We start from the raw sequence: 27,654 nt of genomic DNA on the forward strand, positions 1-27,654 counted from the left end.
GACACTGTCTGTGGACTTGGTGTGGCAGGCGTCACTGGAGAGACCCCAGGTCTCAGCTTGCTATCCCACTCCCTCCTGGGAGCCATGAGGGAATACTTGGCTTAACCTCTTTGTGGCCCTTCAGAGATCCCAGGCCATGACGTCCAGGTTGTAGCTGGCTCTTGAGGTGATTGCTGTGTCCATCTTCCTACCTCCCACATAACTGTAAATGGAGAAGTAAGTGGACAAGTGACTCTGAAGTTCCAGCAGGGGGCCCTGGCTCCTGAGCACGTTGCCTACCTCATGTGAGTGGATTGGTTGTTGAAGATGATGAGTTTCTTTGTCTATTTTCTGTTGCCATAACAGAATCCATGAGATGAGGTAATTTATGAAGAACAGAATTTTATTTGGCTCACAGTCTGGATCCTGGGAGTTTCAAGGGCATGGAGCCAGCATCTAGCGGGGGCTTTTTCACTGTGTTATAACACTGGGAGGTGGGACAAGTGTGAAGCTACGGTCTCTCTCCTCTCCTCACAAAGCTACGAATGCCACCCGGCCCCCACCTGACCTTCTCTAATCCCAAAGTTCTTCCCTCCAAATGCCTTTATGGAAAATTATGACATATGTTTTTGGGGATTAAGTTTCCAACACAGAAACTTTGGGGGATATGTCTGAACCACAGCAATGAGTTTGCGCCGTGGACAGCAGCAGAATTGTGTATAGTCCTATTCCATCAAGACGTCCTTTGAGTAACTGTCACATTTACAGTACAACCGGCAACAGGGAGCGCACTCACCAGCAGACTTAGCCTCCCCATGAGCAGAGCAGAGCCTCAGATAGGAGCTGAGGCCTGGCTCTAGCCATGGACCCTAGGACCAGGTGTCCCTTCAACACATTAACTGGTGTGCCACACATCCACTTCTGGCTGTTTTTGTTTATTTTTTGGTACAGGGGATTGCACCCAGGGGTGTTTCACCACTGATCTCCATCCCAGACCTCTCTATTTTATTTTGAGGCAATGTCTCACTAAGTTGTGGACACTGGCCTTGAACTTGTGAACCTCCTGCTGCAGCCTCTTGAGTTGCTGGGATTGCAGGTGTGCACCCCACATCTGGCTTCCTCTTGTTTTCACAACTAACCCCTTACTGCCATTCCAGCCTCAATGCTTCCTAAAGGCATCCTAAAACAAAACCAAGCAAAAATTAAAATACAAAACAAAGCAAAACCAAACAAAAACCCCTCTCCTGTTTCAAGGATCAGCCTCCTTTCTGAATCCAACATTGCCCTGGAGGTGAGGACCTGTGTGATGCCCTGGACTGATCAGGAGCTGCCCCTGCGGCTGGCAGTAAAGCCATATCATCATGTCACGGGAGCAAGTGTCCCCAGCAGCATGGGCAGTAACAGATCTCTTCCCACTGAAGAAATATTTTTTGCACTGTTGACAGTTTGTATTTTTGTTGTAGAAGATTGTGTCGTATGTAGTTTCTGCTGATTTGGTCATATTTTTCCCTGTGCTTCCTGCCTGCTCCCTTCCAATCTTTTCTATCATTTCCCCACACCCCATTCCTCCATCCAGGGGACTTCCTCTTTCTGCCCATGACACCTCATTTTTGTGTTTTCTTTTTTTCATTATGGAGGATTGAACCCAGTGCCTCCTGTGGGCTAGGTGAGTCTTGAACCACGGAGCTACATTTCCAGCCCTTTTAAAATTTTGTTTGGGGCAGCATCTCATGAAGTTGTACTGGCTGCCTGGACCTTGTGAGCCCCCTGCCTCAGCCTTGAGTAGCTGAGATCATAGGTGTTGCAGGCAGGGCCACCGCAGCAGGCCAGAACTTCACTTCTTAGAATGTCATTGGGCTGAGTGCTTTGATTCTCACTCTGCTCTCTGTCTACCCCTGCAGCTCATCCTGACAGAACCAGGTAAAAGTAGTTGCTAGACCAAAGGCTTAGAAACCACAGAAATCAACCTTGCCCTCCCCCAGAGGCAGCCACAGCCCTGGTCACTGATGACTTACTGAGAGTGTGTAAAATTTTCTCTATGTCACACTGAATGGGCACCCACCTCTCACTCCTCTGACTCCCATGCAACGTCCGAGCCCTCTGAGGACAGAAATAGCCCAACTTGAGTTCCTAGTGCTCAGCATGGTGCAGGGGCTTAGTGAGAGCTCAAGGATGGCACAAGAGAACAGGACGGGTCCAGCAAGGAAGGCTGGGAGGGGACCTCCCTTTTTCCATGTGCTCCCGAGGGCCAGGAGCTCTGGGCACAGGGCTGTGGGCTGGAAGTGCCTCCTGTCAGGATCCTTCCCCGGTAGTCCTCTTTTCTTTCCTTTCTTGCTCTCTCTCTGGTCTCTTCTCCTGCTGCTCTTGTAGACTTTGGCAGTTAACAAGTATACAGCTCCCTGGTTGAGTCTTTTCACAACTGAAATTAAACCACAGGCCTTAGAAACCCTCCTTCGCGTTTTCTCAGCCACCCTTGTTGTCTTTGACAGTCACCACAAGGTGATTCAGCAGTTTCTGTTTCTGTTCTCAGTTCTCTGGGCCTGTGCCTGTGGCTCACCGGGTGGGCTGGGGCCGGGTAGGAGGCTCTGGGACAGGAGGTTGAGTTCTGGTGGTGGCTGTGGTGTTACTAGAAGGCAGATGACTTCTTTGCTCTCTGCTTTTGGGGAATCGTTCTTCATAGCCACCTTTAATTTGCACCTCACTTTGTGATGGAGACTTTTCCCACTGTTTGGTGCTGGTTTGGACCCAGGGCCTCTGCACAGCATGTGCTCCACCACTGAGCTACACTCCCAGCCCTGGAACATCTTGCTGTTGTCAATAAGAAGAGATTGATGTGGGAGTTATCATGGGCTGATTTGGAGGAATCACCTGAAGCAAAATTGCAAAAGGTACCAGGCAAAAGGGGCAGATTCTTAGAGCAAGGTTGTGCCAGGAATCAGGTTAATCTGGGAGTTTTTGCTAATGTTTCACTTCAGAACTTTAGAGCGACTTGATGTCTGGAATCACAGGTGGCCAAGGGCTAGGCACCAAGGGTGTTCCTTGTCACAAGAGCATTTAAAGTTGGTGCCTGAAGGTTTGTTTTCCACTAGTCCAAAATTGATTTTTTTTGCTTAGATTTTTAGAAACCAAATGAACACGGTTTTTAAGGGTTTCTAGTTTTTTTTTTATTTTATTTTAATGCACAAAGTTCTTTTTGTTGTTGCTGTTGTGTCTTCTAAAATGGACTTTTTTTAGTTTTTAATTTATGGGAAAGTTGCAAAGATAGTTCTGGGAGTTTCCATGTACCTCTCTCCTTTCCTTAACATCTTACATAAGCCCCAGACCATTCGTCAGAAGTAAGAGTGCAGAACTGATCCGATACTACTAATCAACCTCCAGACTTTATGGGTTTCCCTCTTCCTGTCCAGGATCCCACTCAGAACATCAGCTGTGCTGTTGTCACCTCCCCTTTGGTCCTCTGGTTTGTGACAGCTCGTCACTCTTCTCATGCTCTTCACGACTTGATTCTTCTGAAGGTCAAGTATTTTCTTGGCTGTCCCTCATTTGGGTTGCTTGTGTTTTCCTCATGTCTAAGACTGGAATTATGAGTTTGGGAAGAAGACCAAGAGGGGAAGTGTCCTCTGGTCCCCCATGGTCTATCACCTGGCTGGTCAGCTGTGAAGTTAACCTGGGCCACTGGGCTATGGTGGTGCTTGTCAGGTTTCTCCATTGTAAAATTACAACCCCCTTCAGGAGGCTCTTAGTCTATTTTATGTTGCTATTAGTGCTGTGGACTGGGATATTTATACAAAAAATAAATCCATTTCTCATGTTTGGAGGTTGGGAGGTCCAGGATGGAGGGGCTGCATCTCTTGGTGGGGACTCTATGGAGTCTCAGAACACTGACGGGAGACACAGAGTAGCTGTGCTGCTGTGGTTTGGATATGGCCCGAGTGACTCCTGGGTCCATGTGTTAGAGGCCAGGTCCCCAGGTTGGTGATATTGGGAGCTGCTGTAGAACACAGAAGGTGTGCGGCTTAGTGGGAAGTTCTTAGGTCACTTGCTGCCCTCACAATGGGATTAAGAAGGTCCTCATGCAACCTCTTGTTAGTTCTCCAGAGAGGTTTGTTGTAAGGCCTGAGTCTGGCCCCACCCAGCCAGTACATCTCGTTCCAGATGTGATTGCTTGCTGCCACCCCTGCAGTCTGCCATGAGATGACCCATGGAGGGGAAAGCAGGAGGTGGGTAGGTGTCAGAGTCTATGCTATGCTGGCTGGAATTTGAGCCCCCAAAACTGTGAGCCAAATAAACTTTTTTTTCTTCATAAATAGGTAGCCTCAGGTGTTTCATTATAGTGAAAAAAAACCTGACTAATATACTTGCTAGCTTGGAAGTATATTATATTTATAAAGTCCCTAATGCAATCATGAGGGTCCCTCTCTTTTTACCTCATCTAATCCTAATTACTTCCAAATGCCATCAACATATAACTTTGGGGATTAAGTTTACAGCACATGAATTCTGGGGATACATGCAAACCATAGCAGGAAGCAGGTCACTAAGTATGACAAGAGGATGGGTGGGAGACGTCACCCTCCCTCAACTGGCTCTGTGTCCCTTGATGTGCCACGTTTGGTCATTAGTTGAACATTCCTCACTTTCTGGAAATGTCAGGTACTCCAGACCTAGATTGCGTTGTCCTGTCCCTGCCAAAGAATCGGTCATTTCTCCAAGGAACCCCTGGTTCCTTTTAGTTGGAAATTGCATTTAGAAACCAAGATCTGGATGCAGAGGCGTCCCTTACATAACAAAATAATGGCCCTGCCGTAATTCCCCTTCTGGTCATCTACTTTTCCCCAGTGCTTTATATTAAAACATTTTAAACATACCGTTAAATTGCAAGACTGACATTCAACATCCACATATCCGACTGAGGTTCTGCCACCAACATGCTACTCTACTAGACCTGTCACACATGTACACTTCTTCCTAGACAATTCAGCATGTATATCTTTTATGAGACTTCAATATGCATTCATGTCTTTTTATTTGTTGTGAAATTTCATATAATGAAATGAAAAAAATCTCATTTTCAGATTTTTGACAAGTGCAGATGTATGGAATCTAAATACATATGAAAATAGGCCCACTACCATCACCTAGAAAGTTCCCTCATGCCCTTCCCAGTGCATCCCCGCCTCTAGCCCCCTGGGGCACCCACCCTGGTTGTGTTTTTGTTCCACCACCATAGGTTAGTTTTGTCTGTTTTGAGTTTTGCAGTAACTGGAATCACACACAGTTAGTTCACTTGATGTGTTTTTTGTGACATATTAATTCAATTTGACCCTAAACAGCATTGAAAATGAATGCAGTACAGATGATAGAGATGACTCTCATGGGTCATATGTTGTGAAAGAAGCCATCCACAAAATAACACATAGTGGGTAATCCTATTTTTAATATTCGAAAGAAGTAAAAAATAATTTATGGAGTTGCAAACCAAGGACAGTGGTCAGTACTGGGGAAGACCATAGAGGCTGCGAGATCTAAGAGCTGGGCTGGTTGGTGCTGGAAAGGCCCTTCATTGGCATGGTTGGGGGTCACAGTGGGTCTGCTTTGTGGTAATTCCCTGGGCTGGAGCTTTATAACTCATGCCTTCATTCTTGATGGATCATATTTTATTAAAGAAGTTTTAAAAATAAGATAGTAGCTCCTGCTCATCAATTTTGTATGTGTGCATGACAGTGAAGCGTGCATTATTTATCTATTGCCATATAACAGATTACTTCAGGATTTAGGAGCCCAAGAAGCAACACATACTGCCTAACACAGTGTGTGGGTCAGGAATTCCAGCATCTGGGTAGCTCTGGCACAGGTTGCATTTAGGACTGGAAGATCCTCTGGTAACATGGCTGTTGGCTGGAGTCCTCGGTTCCTCCCCATGGGCCTTCTTCACGAGCCTGCTTGAGTGTCCTCACATCATGGCAACTGGCTTCTTCTAGTAAGTGACCCAAGAAAGCTCTGAATAATGTTTTCTAGTTTAATATAGGGTACCCGTGTGTCTGAGCACATTGTTGCTAAATCTGTTTGGTGAATAGACTGCAGTTTATTGATGATCGCGATCTTGTTCTCCTGCTGGTGGACACCTAAGCGGTTTCCAGTTTGGAACTTTTTTTTTTTTTAAAGTATGTTTTTTAAAAAAATACATTTTATTTATTTTTATGTGGTGCTGAGGATTGAACCTAGGGCCTTGCACGTGTGAGGCCAGCACTCTACTGCTGAGCCACAACCCCAGCCCCTGGAACTTTTTAAGATAAAGTGGATATAAGCATCCTTCTATAAGATTTTTTATAACCCTCTCTTAGGTAAATACCTAGGATTGTAATTGTTGGATCACAGAGTAGTGTTATGAAATCTGTTGGATTTCTTTTCAAAGTGGTTGCGCCATTTTACATTTTCTTGACAAGGTAAGAGAGTTCTCAGTGTTCCACATCCGTGCCAAAATTTGATGTTGTCACTTTTTAAAAATAAGTTTTTCCATTCAGGGTGGGTGTGTGCTGGTACCTCATGGTGGCTTTAACTTGCATTTCCATGATGCCTGGTTGTGTTCAGTACTTTCTTGTGTGCTTGGCGGCCATTTGTATGCTCTTTTTTGTGAAGCATCTCTTCAAATCTTTTGGAGCACGCCCCACTACCCCACCCTGGGTATGTGTGTAGTTCTGTGGAATTTTATCCCCTGTGTAGTTTTGCATAATCACCATGATCAGGGTCAATGGCACCATGGAGAATCTTCCTTGTGCTTCTCCTGCAGAGTTAGACCCCTCCACAGTCACCCCCTGACAGCCACTGATATGTTCTCCATTACTATAATTTTGTCATTGTGAGAATGTTATAAAGTTGCAATCATATCGTATGTAATTCTTTTGTGGTAGGATTTTTTACACTCAGCATGATGCTCTTGAGGGTCATCCATGAGTCACTAGTTTATTTCTTTGTGCTGCATTGTCTGAGGTACCACAGTGTGTGGGTTCATTCTGGCTTACAGGATATCTGGATTGTTTTCAGTTCTGGGATGACTGCAAATAAAGCTGCTGTAAATATTTGTGTTTAGGTTTCTTTTCTTTCATTTTCTGTTGGAAACAAAATGTTTCATTTCTCTTGAGTGAGGGCATTGGCTTGTATGAAAAGTGTAAGGTGAACTTCATAGGAAACTGTCAAATTTTTCTGAGTGACTGTAGCATATTACGTTCCCACCATCAGCAAATGAGAGATCCTGTTGCTTGCATCCTCATTAATGCTTGGCGTGGCATTTTTCTCTTGGCCACTTTAAGTGGCATGTATGATTGGACTCCTTTTTAACATGGTGCCGTGTGGCATGGCCCTGGTTCAGGGAGTCAGGTCACCTGGTGTCTCTTATGCTAGATGCCCATTGCTCACACCTCTCTGAGGAAAGGCAAAACTGGTACTTTGGTTTCAGTGCTTGCCGGTGTCTTGCTTTAGTGCAGAGACCCTCAAACTTGTTCTTAGTAATGAGATTGTTTTTGTCAAGAAGAATCCTGAACAGAACAGCAGTGGCTAAGTCAGTGGTGGTGGATCTGCTGTGGGTAGCCCTGGGCCCTCCTGTGCTTCACCATGTCCCCATAGTTGTGCCAAAGATGTCCTCTGGCATGGAAGCCTGGACACCTGATCCTGGAACTAATATCATTAATCCTGGGACTTCACAAGTTGTCACATGATTCTGTGGGTCCTCTGTAAACTGAGGCGTGGGGATGGTATTTACCATATTTCCGTCTTCTACAATCTTCTCTCTCAAGGAAAGAGAGATTATAGATGTGAAATACCCAAATTATTAAGTATTATTTGTATGTCATTATTATACAAATAGTATCTAAAATAATCACCCAAGGTTGCTGGGTGTGGAGGTTCATATTTAAAGACAGAAATTATATAATCAACTATACTTGTTGCTTAGTCATTCAGAGCTCTTGGGAGTTTTGCTGAAACTCTGATTTTTTCCACTGCAGAGATTTTTTGATATCTTTATTCCTTGAAAAATATTAGAACTTTAGATATTTAGAAATTTAGAAATGTTCAAGTTTTCAGGAAGAGTTTCTGAGAGACTTTTCTTGGTCCCGGTGTCTGTTCAAATGAAGAACAATTCCCCTCTAGTGGTTGATTTGAACCGTACAATTTTAAGTACATTTCAAGCATCATTTTATTGAATAGGTATTATTTTAACAGGGTTCAAAGTTAGAAGTGTAAAAAGGCAGAGTACTTTTCCCCATCTGCCCGATTTCCTCACCTCCATTCCATGTACACAAAAGGCAAATACCATTATTCATAAGTAAGTAAGTAAATATATTTATCTACTTTTTTGGACATATAGTATACCAGTAAAAAAATAATATATTTAATTGTTTTTACCTTTGTTTTCATTTATAAACACTCGTCTTGGCAATTTTCTCATATTGGTATGTAAAGAGATTTTTTTCTTTTTACTTACCATTGCAGGGATTTTTATATTTATCATTGCAGGGATTTTTTACATTTTATGAATTCACTACTATATTAATGGACTTTTAAACATTCACGTGTTGTGCTATTGCAAATAACTATTTATATCCAAATAACATTATGCTCATCTTTAGGACAGCATTTGGGAGTGGGGGTGGGAAGGATAGGTCTGTAATTAAAGTGCCTCACATATCTCTGATGAGAAACTCATTTAATGTACAGAACTTGGCTGTGAGTGGTGGAGAAATGTTTAGTAACAATGTAGTTTTCTTGAGATCTGTTTATCTTACAGTTTTAAAATATTTTGTTTGAATTTTAAAATAATACAAATGTAGTTTTTAATACTTTTCAATATGATTTTTGGATCCCTTGGCCAGTGTGTGTAAATCTGCACATTAATGGTCAGACCTTATGTCTTACTTTTCTTCATAGCTTAACAGAATTATTACTAGAATTTGACCCGTATGAAAAGTTTGGTTTTATTATGAGCAGGAAGCTTAACAATGTGAGAATAGATGTGAATTTGGTGTTTTAAAACAGGTGAATAACACCATGCCACATTAGAGCTACTGACTGGGAAATGCAGAGGATGTAACTAAGGATTTATATTTCAGAATCTTGCCTATGACACAGGTCCTAGAGGCTCTTCTCTCTAGTCCTCACAGGCTGGCATTTCTCTTGATTCTCATTCCTCTTGTTGCTTACAGAATGCACAGGTAACAAGGAGTGCAGATTGCATATGTGAAAAGGCTCCAGCTTCTGTTATTCTATAGCTCGGTTCAGTTGTAATTCTACAGCTTACACAAGCTCCTCACATGTGTGAGGCCACTTTGGAGGGTAAGTTCCTGGAGGAGGAATTGCTGAGTCAAAGGCAGGTTCTTCTGTAACTTGGATGACAGTATTGTCTAGTTGCCATACACACAGGACCGGTGCCGCTCTATACTCTCACCCCGCCCCTCCCTCCCCAGGTTGGCACAAGAGGGCAGTCCCTCCTCACATCCTGGTGACACGGTATGTTAGCAGACTGTCTGCATTTTGTTGATGTGACACGTGAAAATTAACAGCTTGGTACAGTTGTAAATTGTGCTTCTCTTATTGCATAAAAGAGCAGGGATTTATATATGTGTGTGTGTGTGTGTGTGTGTGTGTGTGTGTGTGTGTGTGTGTGTATACACACACACACACATACAGGTTGTGTTTTCTATTTTGTGGATCCTCTGTTCAAATCATTTGTTCACTTAGTGCTGTTTTTAATGAATCATAGGAAGTCTTTGATTAGAAAAATGGGCCCCTTTACGATGACATCAGTATCTTTTTTTTTTTTTTTCTCAGTTTGTCATTTGTCTTAACTGTTCTTCTGGTATGTTTGTCATTCATAAAATTTCTGTTATTAGTCAAACTTAACCATCTTTTCTTTGTGGCTTACAAATATTGTGCCACATTTAGAAAGGACTTTTGGATTAAGTTATAAAATAATTTTTCATGTTGTATTTTAACACTTAGTGGTTTTGTTTTCTCCCAGGTAAGTCATTAATCTATTTGGAATTTATTCTGACATTTGATGTGAAATAGGAATCTGACTTTCTTTCTTTTTCCAGTTGGCTACTCAAATGAAACATCTCAATAATGTTCTGTTTGTCCATGATTTGATTTACCAGATTTGTCTTGCACATATTAAGTTTCATATATTTTTACTTCTGTTTCTCAACCTTTTAATCATATTCCATTGGTCTATCTACCTATTTCTTCACCATATGAATTTCTGAGAACTTACCACATGTCTTATTATCTGATAGAAATCATAACTCCTTGGTTTTGGAGTTTTCTTGATTATTTTTGTTTCTTTTTTAAATATAATTTAAAATTCCTTATTGGCATCTTAATTTGGATCATCTTCAATGTATAGAGTGACTTAGGGAGAATTTTTTTTATGTTATTGTTTAAAAAAAAGTGGTGCGCATTCCTATTTGTTTTAGTTTTCTCTTGTGTCCTTCAGCATGATTTGAAAGTTTTCTTTATGTAAGTTCTGTAAGTTTTATTTTTATTCCTAGGTATGTATTCTTTTGTTTTATTACTTTGGGAAGTGGGGTCTTTTCTTTCCTGTATTTTTCTAACTGCTTGCTTAGATATCTAAATGAATGCTGTTGGTTTCTCTGGTTGATTGTGTATCCTGCCAGCCCTTCTTGTCTGTAGTGGGGTTTAGTTGGTTGTTTAGGGGGATTCTGGGTATACAAGCATATTAGATCAGTAAGCCAAGATGCAAAATTTAGAGGCTCAAAACAACTGCTGTTTGTTTTTTTCTTACATCAGTTACGCATGTGTGGGTGACTGGGAGGATCTGCTGGTTTTTACTGGGCTCACTCACGCGTGGCAGTCAACTGCAGGTTGCATGGGCAGCTTCGTTGACCTTGCTGGACTCTTTCTCATGGTTAGGGCTGCCTAATGATAGGCAGGCTGGTCTAGATCACCTTGACTGGGACAAGTCAGCTCTTCTCATGTGTTTTGTACTTATGACCCCACCCCTGTCCCCCCAGGCTAGCCTGGGCATGTTCTTAGATCATCTTAAACATATTTTCCTGAGTATTGAGCAGGAGCTAGAGAGAAACAGAAATATACAAGCACTTTTTCAAGCTTTTGCTTCTTTCAAGTCTACCCATATTTTTGTCACCCAAAAAAGTTACAAGTCCAAGTGCAGATTCAAGGGCTGGGGACATAGACTGTGCCTATTGTATAAGAACTACAGTGTCCAAGGGCAGGATCAAGGGAAAGCACTGGGGACGAGGGAAAGGGAGGGTAGAACAGGCTGAGCACAGGCAATTTTTAGGGTGAAACAATTTCTGGTTTTGTGGTTCTCATAGTTTCCATTAGAAGAATCTGATAGAAGAGCAGCAGATGGGAACAAGATTCTTTATTCTTATGCTTGAGCATAAGGTCGGCAGCCCATGGCGGATGGAAATCCCAGGCTTCCTCAAACAGAGGACAAAGGTGGGCAGGATGTTGCCTCCTGATGTCATCACATGTACAGGTGGGCTCTTAGTGCATCTGCGCTCTTCCTCTTTACGCTGCAGGTGTCTTGTTACCATCTTAAGTCTCCACCTGAGGGTGTGATTAGTACTGTGCCAATACTGTAAAGGTGACTGCAGGCTAGAACAGTGACTCCGGTTTGTGTGTGTTTGTTCATACCACCTAGAACCTGCCTCTTATCCTCTAGGAGAGTCCCTAGTGTCTTTTTCAGAAGGCATATACACTATTGTCCTGTATCAGTGGATTTAAAGTTTAACGACTTTGTTTTCCATGGCTCTGGCCTCTTGGGATCTCTGCTGACCACGTGGTCTTTGCAGGCTGAGCAGGCATTCCAACCTATCACCTCCAGGTGTGTTATCTTAATTACATGGCTTTGAAGACCGGTTCATTTTTTTTATTTATTATTAACTCTTGATTTTCTGGTTAACCCTATAACACCAAGGCTCTCTCATTTTCTCCTGAGAGGTTTCACTCCTTTAACCTCAAGGCTTCTGTTTTTTAGGGGGGTTCCAACCCTTTCAAAATAATTCTCATGACATCATAATGGGGATGCAGGTCAATAGAAATGTTTCCAAACCTCTAGAATGCATAAGAATAAACTCTAATATAAATCCTGAATTTTGGTTGACAATGATGTGTCGATGTGTATTCCTCCTTGTAACAAATGTACCACTCTGGTGCAGGAGAGTGGTAATGGGTGAGGGTATGTATATGTGAGCGTAGGGAATATGTGGGAAATATCTCTGTCTTTTCTGCTCACCTTTGCTGTGACTAAAAAGTCTATTTTTAAAAACATCATGAGAATTCTTTTTTCTTTAAATATTTATTTTAGTTGTAATTGAACACAATATCTCTATTTTATTTATTTATGTGGTGCTGAGGATGGAACCCAGGGCCTCTCACTTGCAAGGTGAAGGCTCTACCGCTGAGCCACAGCCCCAGCCCCATGAGAATTCTTATCTACTATATTTGCCTTTATTTTTACCAATTCTTGTATTTTTTCCTTTCTGAAGGTCCCAGCCTTCTTCTGTTGAGAGCCACAACCAAGTCAAGATGGTGCCTGGCATTTTGCCAGAAGGAGTGGTTGGGAGGTGACACCAGCAAGCCATTGGGATGATGATAATTAAGTTAAGCTGTGTATAATTATTAAGATAATGACTGATTGCTGTAACTGGATGATGCTAAATTGAAACAAGCTGTGTATTCAGTTGTGTATATAAACCTCTGCTGTCTGGCAATAAGGCGGCTCCTGCTACCTCGGGTGCCTGCTACTTTTGAGTTCTCGCAGAGTTCCCGTTGGTTCTCACAGAGTTTTGGGGGAGTTCTAGAGAGTTCCCATGGGGTTCGGGCAATAAAGGAGTTCCTGTTTGCACCTACAAGTGGCTCGTGACCTCCGGGTTATTTTTGTGCCCAGCCAGACTGTGGCACTGTTACATTTCCTTTTTGTTTAGAGAACTATCTTTCATAATTTTTAAGGGTAAGTTTTGCTAGAAAAATTGCTAGTGAAATGATTTTCATTGGTCTGAGAATGTCTTTATTATGCTTTGTCATTCCTGAAAGATATTCTTGCTGGATAAACCAGTGCTCTTGGCAGATTTTTTGCTCCAGTACTAGAAAAGGGTCATGCCACTTCCTTTAGTCTTCCATGTTTTCCAATGAGAAGTCCACTGTCATTTCAGTTGGTATTTTCTGCAGGTAATGTATCATTTCTCTTCAGCTGCCTTCAAGATCTATTTTTTTTGTGTTAGTTTTCACAATTTGGTTGTGGTATGTCTTGGCATGGGTTTCTTGCAAATGTATGCAATTATTTATTTATCCAGTTTCCAGAATCTGTAGATTCATAATATTTTCTTCTGCACTTGGAAGTATTTTTTAAAAATATATTTTTAGTTGTTGATGAGCCTTTATTTTACTTATTTATTTATATGCAATGCTGAGAATAGAACCTAGTACCTCACACATGCTAGGCAAGTGCTCTACCACTGAGCCACAACCCCAGCCCTACTTGGAAGTGTTTTTGCATTATATTTTATAATACTTTTCCAGTCCTACCCTCACTTCTCTCTCTCTCTCTCTCTCTCTCTCTCTCTCTCTCTCTCTCTCTCTCTCTCTGTAGTTGTAGTTACATATTTTAATTAGTTTATTTTTATTTGGTGCTAAGGATCGAAACCAGTGCCTCACACATGCTAGGCAAGAGCTCTGCACTAAGCTACAGCCCCAGACTCACTTTTTTTTTCTCTTTTTGAAATCTTGAAAATACAGATAGATATTGGCTCTGTTGTTTTTGAGAAATATTTGTCTTATTTTTTAGTCCATATTCTCTTTGTTGCTCAAATAAGATAAATTCTACTGATCCGCATCTTAGTCTCTTCAGACTGCTGTAACAAAATGTTTTAGAATGGTAAGCTTGTAAAAGACAGAAATTTCTTTCTCATAGTTCTGGAGGCTAGAAATCCAAGATCAAGGTTCTGGCAGACCTCATACCTACTGAGGTCTGTCCCTCACAGTCCCTTCTCAGTAAGTGCTTACATGACAGCTCTCTGGGGCTTCCTTCCAAAGTGCATGTGGGCCATTCAGGGAGGCTGTACCCTATGATCTAATCATTCCCCCAAAGTCCTACCTTCTAATATCATCACCTTAGTGATTAGGATTCAACAAATGAATTTGGAGAGAACACAAATATTCACACCAGAACAACCTATTAACAAGTTTAATAGTTTATTCTCTGTTACCTACACCCTACTATTAAGTTCATCAGTGAAATTTTTAATTTGGGTTACAATTTCCATTTTGTGCTTTTTAAATAACCTGTGTTTTTTTCCAGAGATATAGTTTTGTTGTTGTTGTTGTTGTTTTTAGGAGAGCAGGGGCACACTTAAGGGAGTGAAGCTTCTGGGGTAAAACAGGGAACACACATTTATGGGAGAATGTGGACTACTAGCAGAGGGACAGCCATATATATATATATATATATATATATATATTTTGGGGGAGGGTGTGATTTTTTTTTCCTATTTATTTCAAGGGGATTTGTGATTGCTTACTGAATCATTGTTAAGATGGTTGTCTGACAGAGACTAATCCACAAAGTTACAACTATCTTATATTTGATAAAGGGGCTAAAAACATGCAATGGAGGAAGGATAGCATCTTCAACAAATGGTGCTGGGAAAACTGGAAATCCATATGCAACAAAATGAAATTGAATCCCTTTCTCTCACCATCCACAAAAGTTAACTCAAAATGGATCAAGGAGCTAGATATCAAATCAGAGACACTGTGTCTGATAGAAGAAAAAGTTGGCTATGATCTACATATTGTGGGGTCGGGCTCCAAATTCCTTAATAGGATGCCCATAGCCTAAGAGTTAATAACAAGAATAAACAAATGGGACTTACTTAAACTAAAAAGTTTTTTCTCAGCAAGAGAAACAATAAAAGAGATAAATAGAGAGCCTACATCCTGGGAACAAATTTTTACCCCCCACACCTCAGATAGAGCCCTAATATCCAGAATGTACAAAGAACTCAAAAAATTAAACAATAAGATAACAAATAACCCAATCAACAAATGGGCCAAGGACCTGAACAGACACTTCTCAGAGGAGGACATACAATCAATCAACAAATACATGAAAAAATGCTCACCATCTCTAGCAATCAGAGAAATGCAAATCAAAACCACCCTAAGATACCATCTCACTCCAGTAAGATTGGCAGCCATTATGAAGTCAAACAACAATAAGTGTTGTCGAGGATGTGGGGAAAAGGGTACACTTGCACACTGCTGGTGGGACTGCAAAATGGTGAGGCCAATTTGGAAAGCAGTATGGAGATTCCTGGGAAAGCTGGGAATGGATCCACCATTTGACCTAGCTATCGCCCTTCTCGGACTATTCCCTGAGGACCTTAAAAGAGCGCACTATAGGGATACGGCCACATCAATGATTATAGCGGCACAATTCACAATAGCTAGACTGTGGAACCAACCTAGATGCCCTTCAGTAGATGATGGATAAAAAAAATGTGGCATCTATACACAATGGAGTATTATGCAGCACTAAGAAATGACAAAATCATGGAATTTGCAGGGAAATGGATGGCATTAGAGCAGATTATGCTAAGTGAAGCTAGCCAAGCCCTAAAAAAACAAATGCCAAATGTCTTCTTTGATATAAAGAGAGCCACTAAGAACAGAACAGGAAGGAAGAGCATGAGGAAAAGACTAACAGTAAACAAAGACGAATGGGAGAAGAGAAAGGGAGCATATGGAAATGGTAGGAGACCTTCAATGATACACAAAATTATAAGAGGTTATGAGGGGCAAGGGGGAGGGAAAAAAAGGGAGAGAATTGAACAACAGCAGAGGAGGTAGAGAGGGAAGATGGGAGGAGAGGGGAGGGGAGGGGGGATAGTAGGGGATAGGAAAGGTAGCAGAAAACAACAGTCACTAATATGCCATTATGTAAAAATGTGAGTATGTAACAGAGGTGATTCTGCAATCTGTATTTGAGGTAAAAATGGGAGTTCAAAACCCAATTGAGTCAAATGTATGAAAGATGATATATCATGAGCTCTGTAATGTTTTGAACAATCAATAAAAAAAAAAGATGGTTGTCTGAGAATCTTGGTCAGAATATTCAAATGTCTAATTATTCTCAGTATGAGTATCACACAATTAGTGACAGAGCCAGTACTCACACTGGAGTGAGGTTCTTCCAGGCTTGGAGTCTGCTTTGGATGGAAACATTTTAGATGGCAGAGACGGGACATCTCCTCCCTGGTGAATTTAGGTTCATTGAAAAGTAGACATCCAGGTGTGCGAGAGACTTATGGGGGAAAACACTTGTCAGGGGTGAAGGGGAGGGACTGGATGGGTGGGGAGAGGCTCCAGGTTGCAGACAGCAGAGTGGTGGCTGTGAAGGGAGTGACAGGGACCAGGTGGAGCTGGGACAGCCTCAGTACAACACAGCCCAAGCCTTTACCACCGTTATGACGAGGTCTCCCTGGACCAGCGGGCGTCCTGAGCAGGGCTTGCCTGCTGGGCAGAGGTGGATGACTGAGAGCATCGCCCCGTGGTCATCTGGGAGCAGCAGGAGACAAGAGGAGCCTCAGGGGTACTATGGAGTTAGTTCCATGGTGTGGCGGTCCAGGAGGGTCTTTCTAAGTCTGCCCTGAGCAACTTTCCTTATGGCAACCACAGGAGGTCACCCACATCCCCATCTCCACAAACGCTGCTCTTGGGCCATCACAGACTTATCATGTGTCTGAAATCTTTAAAGGCCTGCAGAGGGGAGGAGCTGCAGACTTATTTTGAGATGGTCGTGTCAGGAAATGCTCCCTTTTCCTTTTCCAGTTGATGCCGTTTGCTGACTCTACAGTCTGCATCACACACACAGTGTACACAGCGTCCAACAGGGGATACTGCAGGCTCTGCTCAGCAATGCCATGTCCTAACCACGTGGTTTCTGTTCTGCATAGGTATGGTTTGAGTTTGGATGAGATGAGAGCTCTGACAGTTCAGAGAGTGAAGTTTATCCTGGGTCATCCACTGATAAAACGTGCATTTCAGGAACAGGTGAGTGTCCTTGTTAATTTTATGTGGTGGTGTGGCGTGCACGCTTGTGTGTGTGTGTGTGTGTGTGTGTGTGTGTGTGTGAAAGAGAGAGATTTCATTTGGTTTGCTTTTGCGATGTATGCAAGCTCATTTACCTTGTTCTGGGGCATGCTGACAGACCAGGCCACTGGGTAGGGGGCAACTTCTTCAGACCCCTTCTCTTCCCTGCTCCCTATGAACCTCACTTACCCCTTCCCTAGGTCCCCATGTCCACTTCTTTAAGCTCACAGGCTGGGGAACAGGAGAATCAGCAGAAGTAATGAAATATTTGTTCACAAAATCCATGTCATTTTAGGCATAAAGTCTAAATAGCTGATAAATAGAAATAATCATTTTAGAGGCTTTTAATTGGAAGTGTCCAAAGTTTGTCTAAAAATTGCATTCTAAATTCAGTGATATTATTTTAGCTAATTTTAGCCTCAGGATAAAGAAAGAAGGAAAGAAGATGCTGATTGAAGGTTTCCTTTATGAGGCTGTAGGAGCCATCTATTTTAGTGAGGTTTTAAGTCCATTTCCATTTTATTCCGTTTTGCGGCTTCCTCCACATACCCCTTTTCATAAGGAGAAAGTACTGAAGCTCCTGGGGCAGCGTCTCATTGGGAGGGGCCAGAATGAGGGTGGACTGTGGCATAGATGATGTCCCGGAGCCACCGCCATCCATCAGTGACCCAGGCCCCTTCATGCCAGGTGGAGGGAGAGTCAGAGGATCAAGGGTGGCTCCTCCCCATTCTGGTGATCCCAGGAGACCCTTCTTTGTGGAGTGTAGATCAGAGTTGGGCGGGGGAGGGGGGTGTCTGGGATCCACCTGAGAATAGACCCCCTGATGAGCCTGCTCTTGAAATGTCCTAGCCACCTTGAGGCTGGCAGGGGACTATGGCATCACCCCAGAGGAGCCTACAAGGACGTCCACCTGGCAGAAGAGCCCCCCACATGACAAGAGTAAGGCAAGCTTGCAGAGCCTAAAATATCCTTTCACACCAAGCAGATTGGCAAAGATTTTCAAGCCACCTAATCACCTCTTGCAGGAATGTACACATGTAGCTGTGAATGAAACCGAGACTAGAAGGAAAAATCCGGCCCTCTCTGCTTCCAGCATGTTCTCTGAGTCCAGCCTGCCCAGGCGTTGGGAGCCGGGCTGGTGGGTGAGCTCTTGGCACAAGGCCAGGCTCCTGCTTCTTTAACCAGCCCTACATGTCCGTGGCTCAAGTTCATGTCAGCGCTCAGAGCCGGGACCCCTTAATGAGGCTTGCTAATTGCTGCAAGCCTGACCTGCCGAATATGGAAGATTAGCTTTTGTAATCCTGCCCCTGAAGCGTGGTGTTGAGCCCTGAAGCCAATTATCCTCCTGTTTTCATGGCTCCCCTAGTGGTCTAAGCGGCCTGGATCATTTCTGTCCTCAGCGATTGGGCACAGTTCCTTGAGCAGGCGCAGGATGGGCTCTAGGTGGCCCTCCGGTCCCCTTCTGTTAGTTACCTCGCAGATTTGGCACCTTTCTCCATGCGAATTCTCAAGAGCCAGTGAACCCGAAGGAACTCCACCGGCCGTCAGCATGGCAGGCTCCTGAGGATGTCACAGGACTCAGCAGCACATCTGTGTTCGAAGGCTCTCAAATTCCACCCCATTAACAGCTGGAGGAGCTGTCCACGTCCAGTAATTCTAGAAGTGTTCCATGATTCATCCCGCCTCTTAATAAAACCATGGAGTCATAGCTGTCCAGAGAGAGAGCCAGGCCCTCCCCTCTCTCCCTGGCCCCCGTTTCAAATTAATTTTTGTGGGTGAGCCGATGCGCTCCGAGGCGGAGGCGCCGTGTGATGTAGGAGGATGACGTTCTCAGGCACAGATGAGGAGGGAGCTTCATTTGTTCCAGGTCTCTATGGACAGTTCACAGGCCAAGAATAAGCCATTAAAATATTTCCACTCTGTGTTCTCCCCTCTGACCATCTGTAATGGATTTGGGATGTTCCAATAAACATAAAGAGAAAAACACGTGCGCACTCAGACACGTATGCACGACACGCACGCAGCGTGAACAGCCGGTGCACTCCATCCGGCTCCTCCTGCACCTGTTTGTAGTGACCTCACCTTTGTGCACATCAGCCAAGAGCTCTCTCGTTCCCCTCAGGATTCCAGGATTGGGTCTTGGGGGCGGGAAGGGGGCAGAGTTGTGATTCCCGGTGTCCAGATAAGGAGATAGACTAGGTTGGTTGTCCGCTTTGTGTGACAGTGCTGGGGCAGGAGCTGGGACTCCTGCCTGGAGAGCCTTGTGTGGGCAGTATTCCCAGGAATACCTGTCCCTGGAAGCTGAAAGAGGCTGAGATCTACCTCAGTCATCACTGTAACCATCATCCTGAAGCTTACTGAGCACCTACATTGTGCCAGTCGCAGTGCTAAGAGCTTTAAAGGGATGATTTCTGTGACTACACCACATCCCTCATAGTATTCCTGTTTTACAGGTAGGTAACCAGAGCTGAACGGCTGGCCCAAGCTTGGTTATATAACTAGTGGGTTGTATATGTAACTAATAGAGCCCAGGTTCAAGCCCAGGTAGTCTGCTTTCTGAGCCAGCTTCTGTCTGGTGGAGTTCACCCCTGGCTGTGTGTTGGAGCCCCGTGGGGAGCTTTTGCATATCTTGTTGTATATAGGCTTTTGCTCAGGCCAATCAAATCAGCATTTTCATCTGCCAGATGATCCAGTATGTATTGGGGGTTGAGTACTGCTGTGCTTTGTTTCTGTTTGTCAGCTTTGTGCTGCTAAGACTAACATACCTGACATGAAAAATTGAGAGGAGGAAAAGATCCTTTTGGCTCATGGTTTTAGAGATTCAGTCCATGGTAGGCTGACTCCATACCTTTGGGTTGAGGTGGGAAGGTTGGCAGAAGGTTGTGGTAGAGGAAAGTCACTCAGTTTGAGACAGGCAGGACATAGAAAGAGCTTTTAGTGCAAAGGTCCAGGGATAATATAATCCCCAAGGTCATGCCCCCATTGACCTACTTCCTCCAGTCACAACCTGTCTGCCTATAGTCACCACCCAATAATCCATTAATCCATCGATTAGATCACCAGTCTCATGATCTAATCATTTCACCTCTGAACATTCCTGCATAGTCTCACACAGGAGCTTTTGGAGGACATGTCAACATTTCTTTCCAGTCAAGGGACCCAGTTGAGGTCAGCTTGTTCTTGGCAAAGTGTAGAAAGAGTTAGGAAGAGATATGTGAGCAATGAAGTCCCCACCCCCACAACCATCTCCTCTCCTTTTCTGAGTGCTGATCTTCCACACACCCATGAGCCACATGGCTGGGGGCATGATATCGTTACCTAAACCAGTGATTCTCAAAGTATAGTCTGAGGGCCCTGGGTGTCCTTTCTTGAAAAGTAGATGTCTAGCTGGGCATGGTGCATGCCTGTAATCCAAGAGACTCTGGAGGCTGAGGGAGGAGGATAGTAAGTTTGAAGCCAACTTGAACAAAATAAAAAATAAAAAGGACTGTGGATATAGCTCAGTGGTAAAGTTTTCCTGGGTTAAATTCCCAGTGCCAAAGAAAAAAAAAAGAAAGAAAGAAAGAAAGGAAAGTAGATGTCCAAATACGGTATACGTATGTGACACTGTATTTTTATCATAAACTTCAAACAAAGCAACATATCACAAGAAACTGAGTGCAAAAGCAGATACGAGAGTCTAGCTATCTTCTTTTGGGTTGGATCTTTAAAAAATTAGCAAAAAATGTAAAATGCTACCATCCTTTCATTGAGTCTTTTTTGAAATTATGGTTATTTTTTATAAAAATTATGCCATTTATATTAACATATGATTGATTTATTGTTAGTTTAAAAATTAATAAATAAGTTAAAAATTCTCAGTTTTAATTACTAATTTGGTAAATTGCTAAATATAATCTGCAAAAAAAAAGTCCCATTGGAATTTTCAGTAGTTTTTAAGTGTAAAGGGATCCAAGGACCATAAAATGTGAGCACTGTTGATCTAAATCATCTGCATTTTCCTCAGGAAGTTCAGTCTCAACAACTTGGAGGGGAATTAGCAGAAGATTGGTGTGTGTGTGTGTGTGTGTGTGTGTGTATTATACTTATTGTAATTATCTATATTTGAACAGAATTTTAGATAATCTCAGAATTTTTTTTAATACTTAGATATTTAAAGAGGCATCAGGTAGGTGATCAGATCAAAGGTGGAATAATATTCTAAGGTCAGCTTACCACCAAAAGCTTTCCTGATTAATCTCTGAGAAAAGAAATAACTTTTCCCAGGAACCATTTAAATTTGAGCTTTCGTTGTATTGCAGAAACTTAGCTGATCAGGAAACATGCCACGAGTCTGAGGACACTGTCTGTCACTGGTCATTCATGGCAGCCTGTCCCACCAGTCCCCACCCTATTGCTCACAGATACCAGCGCTAGCCCCCGCTGACCCTGCAGACCTGGCCATGCACACCTCCTCCCAACCCGAGCCCCGTTCTGGTCTTGACCTGCTTACTCAGCTCTTGGCTCTGTCGCACTGGCCTTGGCTTTCTCCTTGGCCCTCTGGCTTCTGTTTGTCCTGGAACCCAGACTTTTCCTAGTGGGCTGTGACAGGCTTCCCTAGATCTTGGTCCTATTTGCTGCCTTTGGCAGGAGTCTCTGTCCCAGCTCCAGCTCTAAAAACTTGGACATCGGCCACTTGGCCATGACTCTGGCCAGGCCAGCCCTGTCCCCATGGGATACTTGAAGGATTTGAGTGGAGATGACAGGATGGAGTGGCCTGTTTATAGAAGTCCCTCTGTGTAGATTGGCAACCAAACTGTGTTGTCATCTGTGATGGCCAAAGAGATTACTTAAAAGGGCACACCAAGGAGTGAGGAGTGATTTAGGACCTTCCCAAGGACTCCAGTGCAGCTGGAATCGTGGTGTTATTTATTCTTTGACACTGCAATTATTCTGCACAATTAAATATTTTATTTTTAAGGCTTAATTATCACTCTTGCAGTGAAATATTATGTCAATAATATCATTTGCTTATCATCCTCTATGTCCTTTCTATGTGCCAGGTGAAGAGATTCATTAATTTTACAAATATTTATTGAGCTCTTACATGAGTCAGGCAATGTTCAAAGGACATTGAAAAATGCAGGCAAAAATACCTGTCCTTGTGGAACTTACATTTTTGTGGGGGAAGAGACAGACAATAAACTAATAAACAATACATTTATGGCATATCAGTGTTAGATACTGTGGATAAAAATCAAATATAATAAATTAGAAAGAATAAAGTAAGTTTTCTCTGTTGTCAGATGATATATGTTCTTATATATAGAAGAGCCCAATAATTCAAAAAAAGACCCTTCTAGAACTAATAAATGAATTCATGAAATGCGCAGGATAAAAATCAACATACAGAAATAATTTGAATTTCTATGTAATAATGATGAACTATTGAAAGGAAACTGAAAACAATTATATTTATAGTAGCTCAAAAAGAATAAAATACCGAGGGACAAACTTAACAAATGAGAAGAAAGCCTTATATATTGAGAACTATAAAATATTGGTGAAGTAATTGAACAAGACACAAACAAATAGAGAGGCATCCCATGTTCATAGATTAGAAGATACTATTGTTAAGATGTCTGTAAACAACAGAGTAAGTGCAATATTTTTTTTTCCAGAAATAGAAAAATCCATCCTAAATTCTAAAATTCTTCTGGAATCTTAAGGGACCCTGAAGAAACAAAACAGTCCTCAAAAAGAAAACAATTTAGAGGTTCCACACTTCAAATAGTGGAACCTCCAAAACTTACTACAAAGCTATAGTAATTGAAACAATAAGGTACTGACATAAACACAAAAATATAGAACAATGGAATAGTTAAAGAACACCAGAAAGAAAGCCTTACATATGTGGTTGATCACTTCTGAGAAGGGTGCCAAGACCATTCAATAAAGAAAGGAAATATTATCAACAAATGGTGCTGGGACAATTGTAATGGTGTATGCTCCATATACAAAAATTAACTTAAAATAGATTAAAGATTTGGGCTGGGGCTGGGGCTCAGAGATGCTTGCCTAGCATTCGTGAGGCACTGGGTTTGATCTTCAGCACCACATAGAATAAAAATAAAGATATTGTGTTCACCTATAACTAAAAAGTAAATATTTAAAAAATAGATTATGTGGGCTAAGGTTGTGGTTCAGTGGTAGCGCACTTGCCTAGCATGTGTGAGGCACTGGGTTCGATTCTCAACATCACATATAAATAAATAAAAATAAAGGTCCATTGACAACCAAAACAAAAAAATAATATATTAAAGACTTAAATGTTAGACTAAAGCTAATAAACTATTACAAAAAACCCATTGGGTGTGGCAGTGGTTTCTTTGATAGAAACAAAAACATGTTTTTAAAGATAAACTTATTTTAAACAATTTTAGAAAAAAAATTAATAAAAATTTGTCTAAAACATGAATTGGACTACATCATAGTTAGAAACTTGTGTGTCAAAGGGGCCGTGGTTTGAATGTATCCTCAAAGTTCATGTGTTGGAAACTTAAGCCCCAGCATAATGCTTAAGTGGGTTAAGGCAGTCAGTGGGTTCCGGATAAAATGAGTTTGGCTACCTCCACATCCCACATGCTCTTTTGTCCTTCTGTCTTCCACCTTCCACCATGGGATGATACAGCAAGAAGATGTTTTCTTGATGTGAACCCTTGAACTTTGGGCCTCCCAGTCTCCAGTACTGTAATAACTGTAATAAGTCTCTGTTCTTAATGAATTACCCAGGCTCCGGTATTGTGTGATAGCCACACAAAACAGTCTAACAGAGTGAAAAGACAATGTTTGCAAATCAGACATCCCATAAAGGATTGATGTCTGGAGTATATTGAAGAACCCCTACAACTCAACAAGGGCAACAACAATAAATAACCAGATTTAAAAACAGTCAAAGGACTTGAAGAGAGATTCCTGCAGGGCAGATGTACAAACGACCAATAAACACACGAAACAGTGCTCAACATCACAGATCATTAGGGAAATAGAAATTATGACCACGAGGAGATACCACCCACACCCATTATGACGGCAGTGTAAGGAAGCAATAGCAGCAGCAGCAGCGGCCAGCAAGGGTTGGAGAGGATGTGGCTAACTGGGACCCTGGCACATTGCCAGTGCCTTGGTGGAACTATAAACAGTGTAGCCTCTGGGCAAGACAATGTGGCATTTCCTTAAACAATTGAACGCAGAATTGCTGATGACCTAGACATTCCATTTATTGGTACATATCCCAAAGAATAAAATTAGGGACTCAAACAGATATTTGTATTACCATGTTAACAGTAGCATTATTCACAATGGCCCAAAGATGGAAACAACAGAATTGTCTATCAACAGTGGATGAACTGAATATGGTGTATATACAGACCTACAGTGGACATTGTTTGGCCTTAAGAAGAAGAAAAATTTGATGCCTGCTACAACATGGATGAATCTTGAAGACCTTATACTAAGGGCAATAAGCTAGTCACAAGAGGATGAATGCTGTAGGATTCTATCTGTTTGAAATATCTACAGTCGTCAAATTCATGGGATAGAAAGCAGAGAGGCCATTTCCAGGTTCTGAGGGGAAATGAGAATGGAGAGTTATTGTTTAATGGGTGCAGAGTTTCAGTGTGGGAAGATGAAAAAGTTCATGGTGTACTTAGCACCACAGAACTGTATGCTCAAAATGGTTGAAATAAGTGGAGTGTGGTACACACCTGTAATCCCAACTACTCAGGAGGCTAAGGCAGGAGGATTGCATGTTGAAGGCCAGTCTCAACAACTTAGCAAGACCCTGTCTTTAAAAAAAAAAAAAAAGGGCTGGGGTCGTAGCTCAGTGGTAGAATTCTGTCTCTTCTGGGTTTAATTCCTGGAATTGAAAACAATAGATGGAAATAATAAATTTTATGTTATGTATATGTTGAAAACATTTTTTAAAAATCAAGAATCTAGGGGTGCTGGGAGAGTTGGAGAGATGGAGGTGCTCCATGGTTAGGTGAAGATGCCTAAGGGGATGGGGAGTGAACTAGGTGGGTGTCATGGGAATAGCATCCAGGCGGAGGGAACAACAGATACGAGGGCCTGAGGGCAGGCGGGAGGGTCCTGGGCTTGTTAATGGAGCAACAGGGCACTGTGGTGGGAGCAGAGTAGGGGGTGATGGACCTGGGAGGTGGTGGGGAGCTGGAACTTGAGGTGCTTTATAAGAGGTTTCTTTGAAGTGGCTGAAATGGGAGGCTTGGAGGGACCCGGTGGAGCAGGATATGATTTGACATTTCTCCAGGATCCCCTGGCTTCTGCTGACTCTATGAGAGCAGGTCTGCACACAAAGATGAGTTGAGAGGGTTTTTCAGTCACCTAGGACCAAGGTGGTACTGGCTGGGACCAGACTGGCCAGTCAGGGTGATGGACGTGGCTGAGTTAGAGGCTGCTGAAGGAAAAGCAGCGGGATCTGTTGAGTGATGGATGTGAGAGAGTGGGAGAGAAGAACGGCACATTGGTTCCATGGTGTTTTGTCTGAGCAACTAGAAGGACAGGGTATTGTCCACCAAAGTGGGGCCATCTGTTGAGAGCCACAACCAAGTCAAGATGGTGCCTGGCATTTTGCCAGAAGGAGTGGTTGAGGGGTAGCGCCAGCGAACCATTAAGATGATGATAATTAAGTTAAGCTGTGTATAATTATTAAGATAACGATTGATTGCTGTAACTGATGATGCTAAATTGAAACAAGCTGTGTATTCAGTTGTGTATATAAACCTCTGCTGTCCGGCAATAAGGCAGCTCCTGCTACCTGGGGTGCCCGCTACTTTTGAGTTCTCGCAGAGTTCCCATTGAGTTCTCATGGAATCCCCGTTGAGTTCCCGTTGAGCTCTCGAATAAAGTTAGTTCCTGTTTGAACCTACAAGTGGCTCGTGACCTCCCGGTTATTTGTGCCCAGCCAGACTACGGCAGCCATCCAAGCAGATCTGAGGTTAAGTCAGGAGTTAGCCCTGGGATGTGACCAACAAACAGCTTGAGGAGCGTGGGAGGTCAAGGGCATAGAGGTGAGTTAGAGCTGTGAGGCTGGGTGGGTCCCCAAGGCGTGTGTGGTAATGGAGGAGAGGAGGCTCAAGGACTGAGCTTGTCTGGTGGTGAGAAGGACCAGAGAGGAGACTGGGAAGGAGCCAGAGAAGTAAAACAGGGCTGGCAGGCATTTGGCACCCAGTATCCCACTAAATCCCCTGGTAAATCCACAAGTAAATGTGACCCTCCAGTTTCCAGGCCCAGGTAATGCCTAGAGAGAGAAGTAGCTCAAGAGCAAGAGCTAAAGAGCAAGGGAGCAGGGCAGGATTCAAACCAGATCTGCGCAGACCTGGGTGGCCAAGATCTACCCTGCCTGGCCTTCTGTTGAGGTGCAGAAAGAGCAGAGGCCTCCAACTTGAGGTAAATAGGAGACCATCCCTGTTTCCAAGGGTCTAGGATTTGCTATGCCAGGGCTGGTACAAATCAGCCACAGGGTGATGGCCAAGGAAGATACAAAGACAGCCTAGCGAGGCCAGTCAGGTGGACACTGAGCACAGCAGGCTGCTCAGAGCTCAGTGGCGACCTCATGTGTGTGATGGAGGAGGTTGCCCTAATCATGGTACCTGGGGAGAGGCCAGTCTGACTTCAAGGGTGAGGACAAGGTGTTGTCATTTATGGCCATCCAAACATGGCATGTGGATACCATTGGTGGTTCCCAGTGGCTCCCTCCCTGCCAAAGGATAAAGCTTGGGCACGGGCTCCTGACCTGAGAACCTCCCACCAGGGCCACTGAACAGGCAGGGAGAATCAGGCATAGAGAATCAGGTACGAGTCCTGGGCCTCCGGCCCTGAAGCACTTCAGTGCTATTTCCCCCAGTTCCTGGCAATGGAACCAGCTTGGTTCTTACCTGTTACCAAGTCTGTTTCTCTGCCTCCCACTGATGCCATGAGATTTGGAGAAGTGTCAGTTACAGATGGACACAATACCAAGTTTAGCAAACCCTCACTGGGAGAAATGCTGAAAAATTCCTCATTATCAAGGTGATACATGTTCACTATAGGAAAGTCAAAACTACATATAGGCACACACACACACACACACACACACACACACACACACACACACACCCCAAATGTAACTGGTAGCAGGATTGCATATGCAATCTGTTTTCTCACCCAAATGGAGTGGTCACAGAATAATTTTCTCACCATTTTGTGATGGTTTCAGGTTTCTGATTTGGGAATCAGTTGGACAAGGGCTCATGTCTGGCTCCTTCACTGAGAGGCTGTGGCCTGAGGCACATTTCTCACTTCTCCAGTTCTCAGTTTCTTCCTCTGTGAATTGTGGAGGCTGACAGCATTTACCTTGAAGTGCTGAGGAGAGGCATGAAGGCATGTCACAAGTGAATGTTCAGACTGTGCTTGGGCACATATGAGTGCTGGGTGACTCCCGGTGACATCGCCTGACCAAACAGTTCTTAAATAGCCATAATTCATATTTCACAAAGGGAAATA

The 27,654-nt window shown here is 43.0% G+C and overlaps 1 protein-coding gene across 1 annotated transcript in view; it reads left to right on the top strand.

Annotated features, from left to right (window-relative positions):
* Positions 1–27,654, top strand: part of LOC144372325 (acyl-coenzyme A oxidase-like protein) — a 105,660-nt gene that overhangs the window by 18,673 nt on the left and 59,333 nt on the right. Inside the window, exon 2 of the mRNA XM_078035708.1 lies at positions 16,977–17,073. Within this exon, the coding sequence (XP_077891834.1) occupies positions 16,977–17,073 (97 nt within the window). The remainder of the gene's footprint in view (positions 1–16,976; positions 17,074–27,654) is intronic.

The sequence above is a fragment of the Ictidomys tridecemlineatus genome, assembly GCF_052094955.1.
Source record: "Ictidomys tridecemlineatus isolate mIctTri1 chromosome 12 unlocalized genomic scaffold, mIctTri1.hap1 SUPER_12_unloc_4, whole genome shotgun sequence".
Taxonomy (NCBI): domain Eukaryota; kingdom Metazoa; phylum Chordata; class Mammalia; order Rodentia; family Sciuridae; genus Ictidomys; species Ictidomys tridecemlineatus.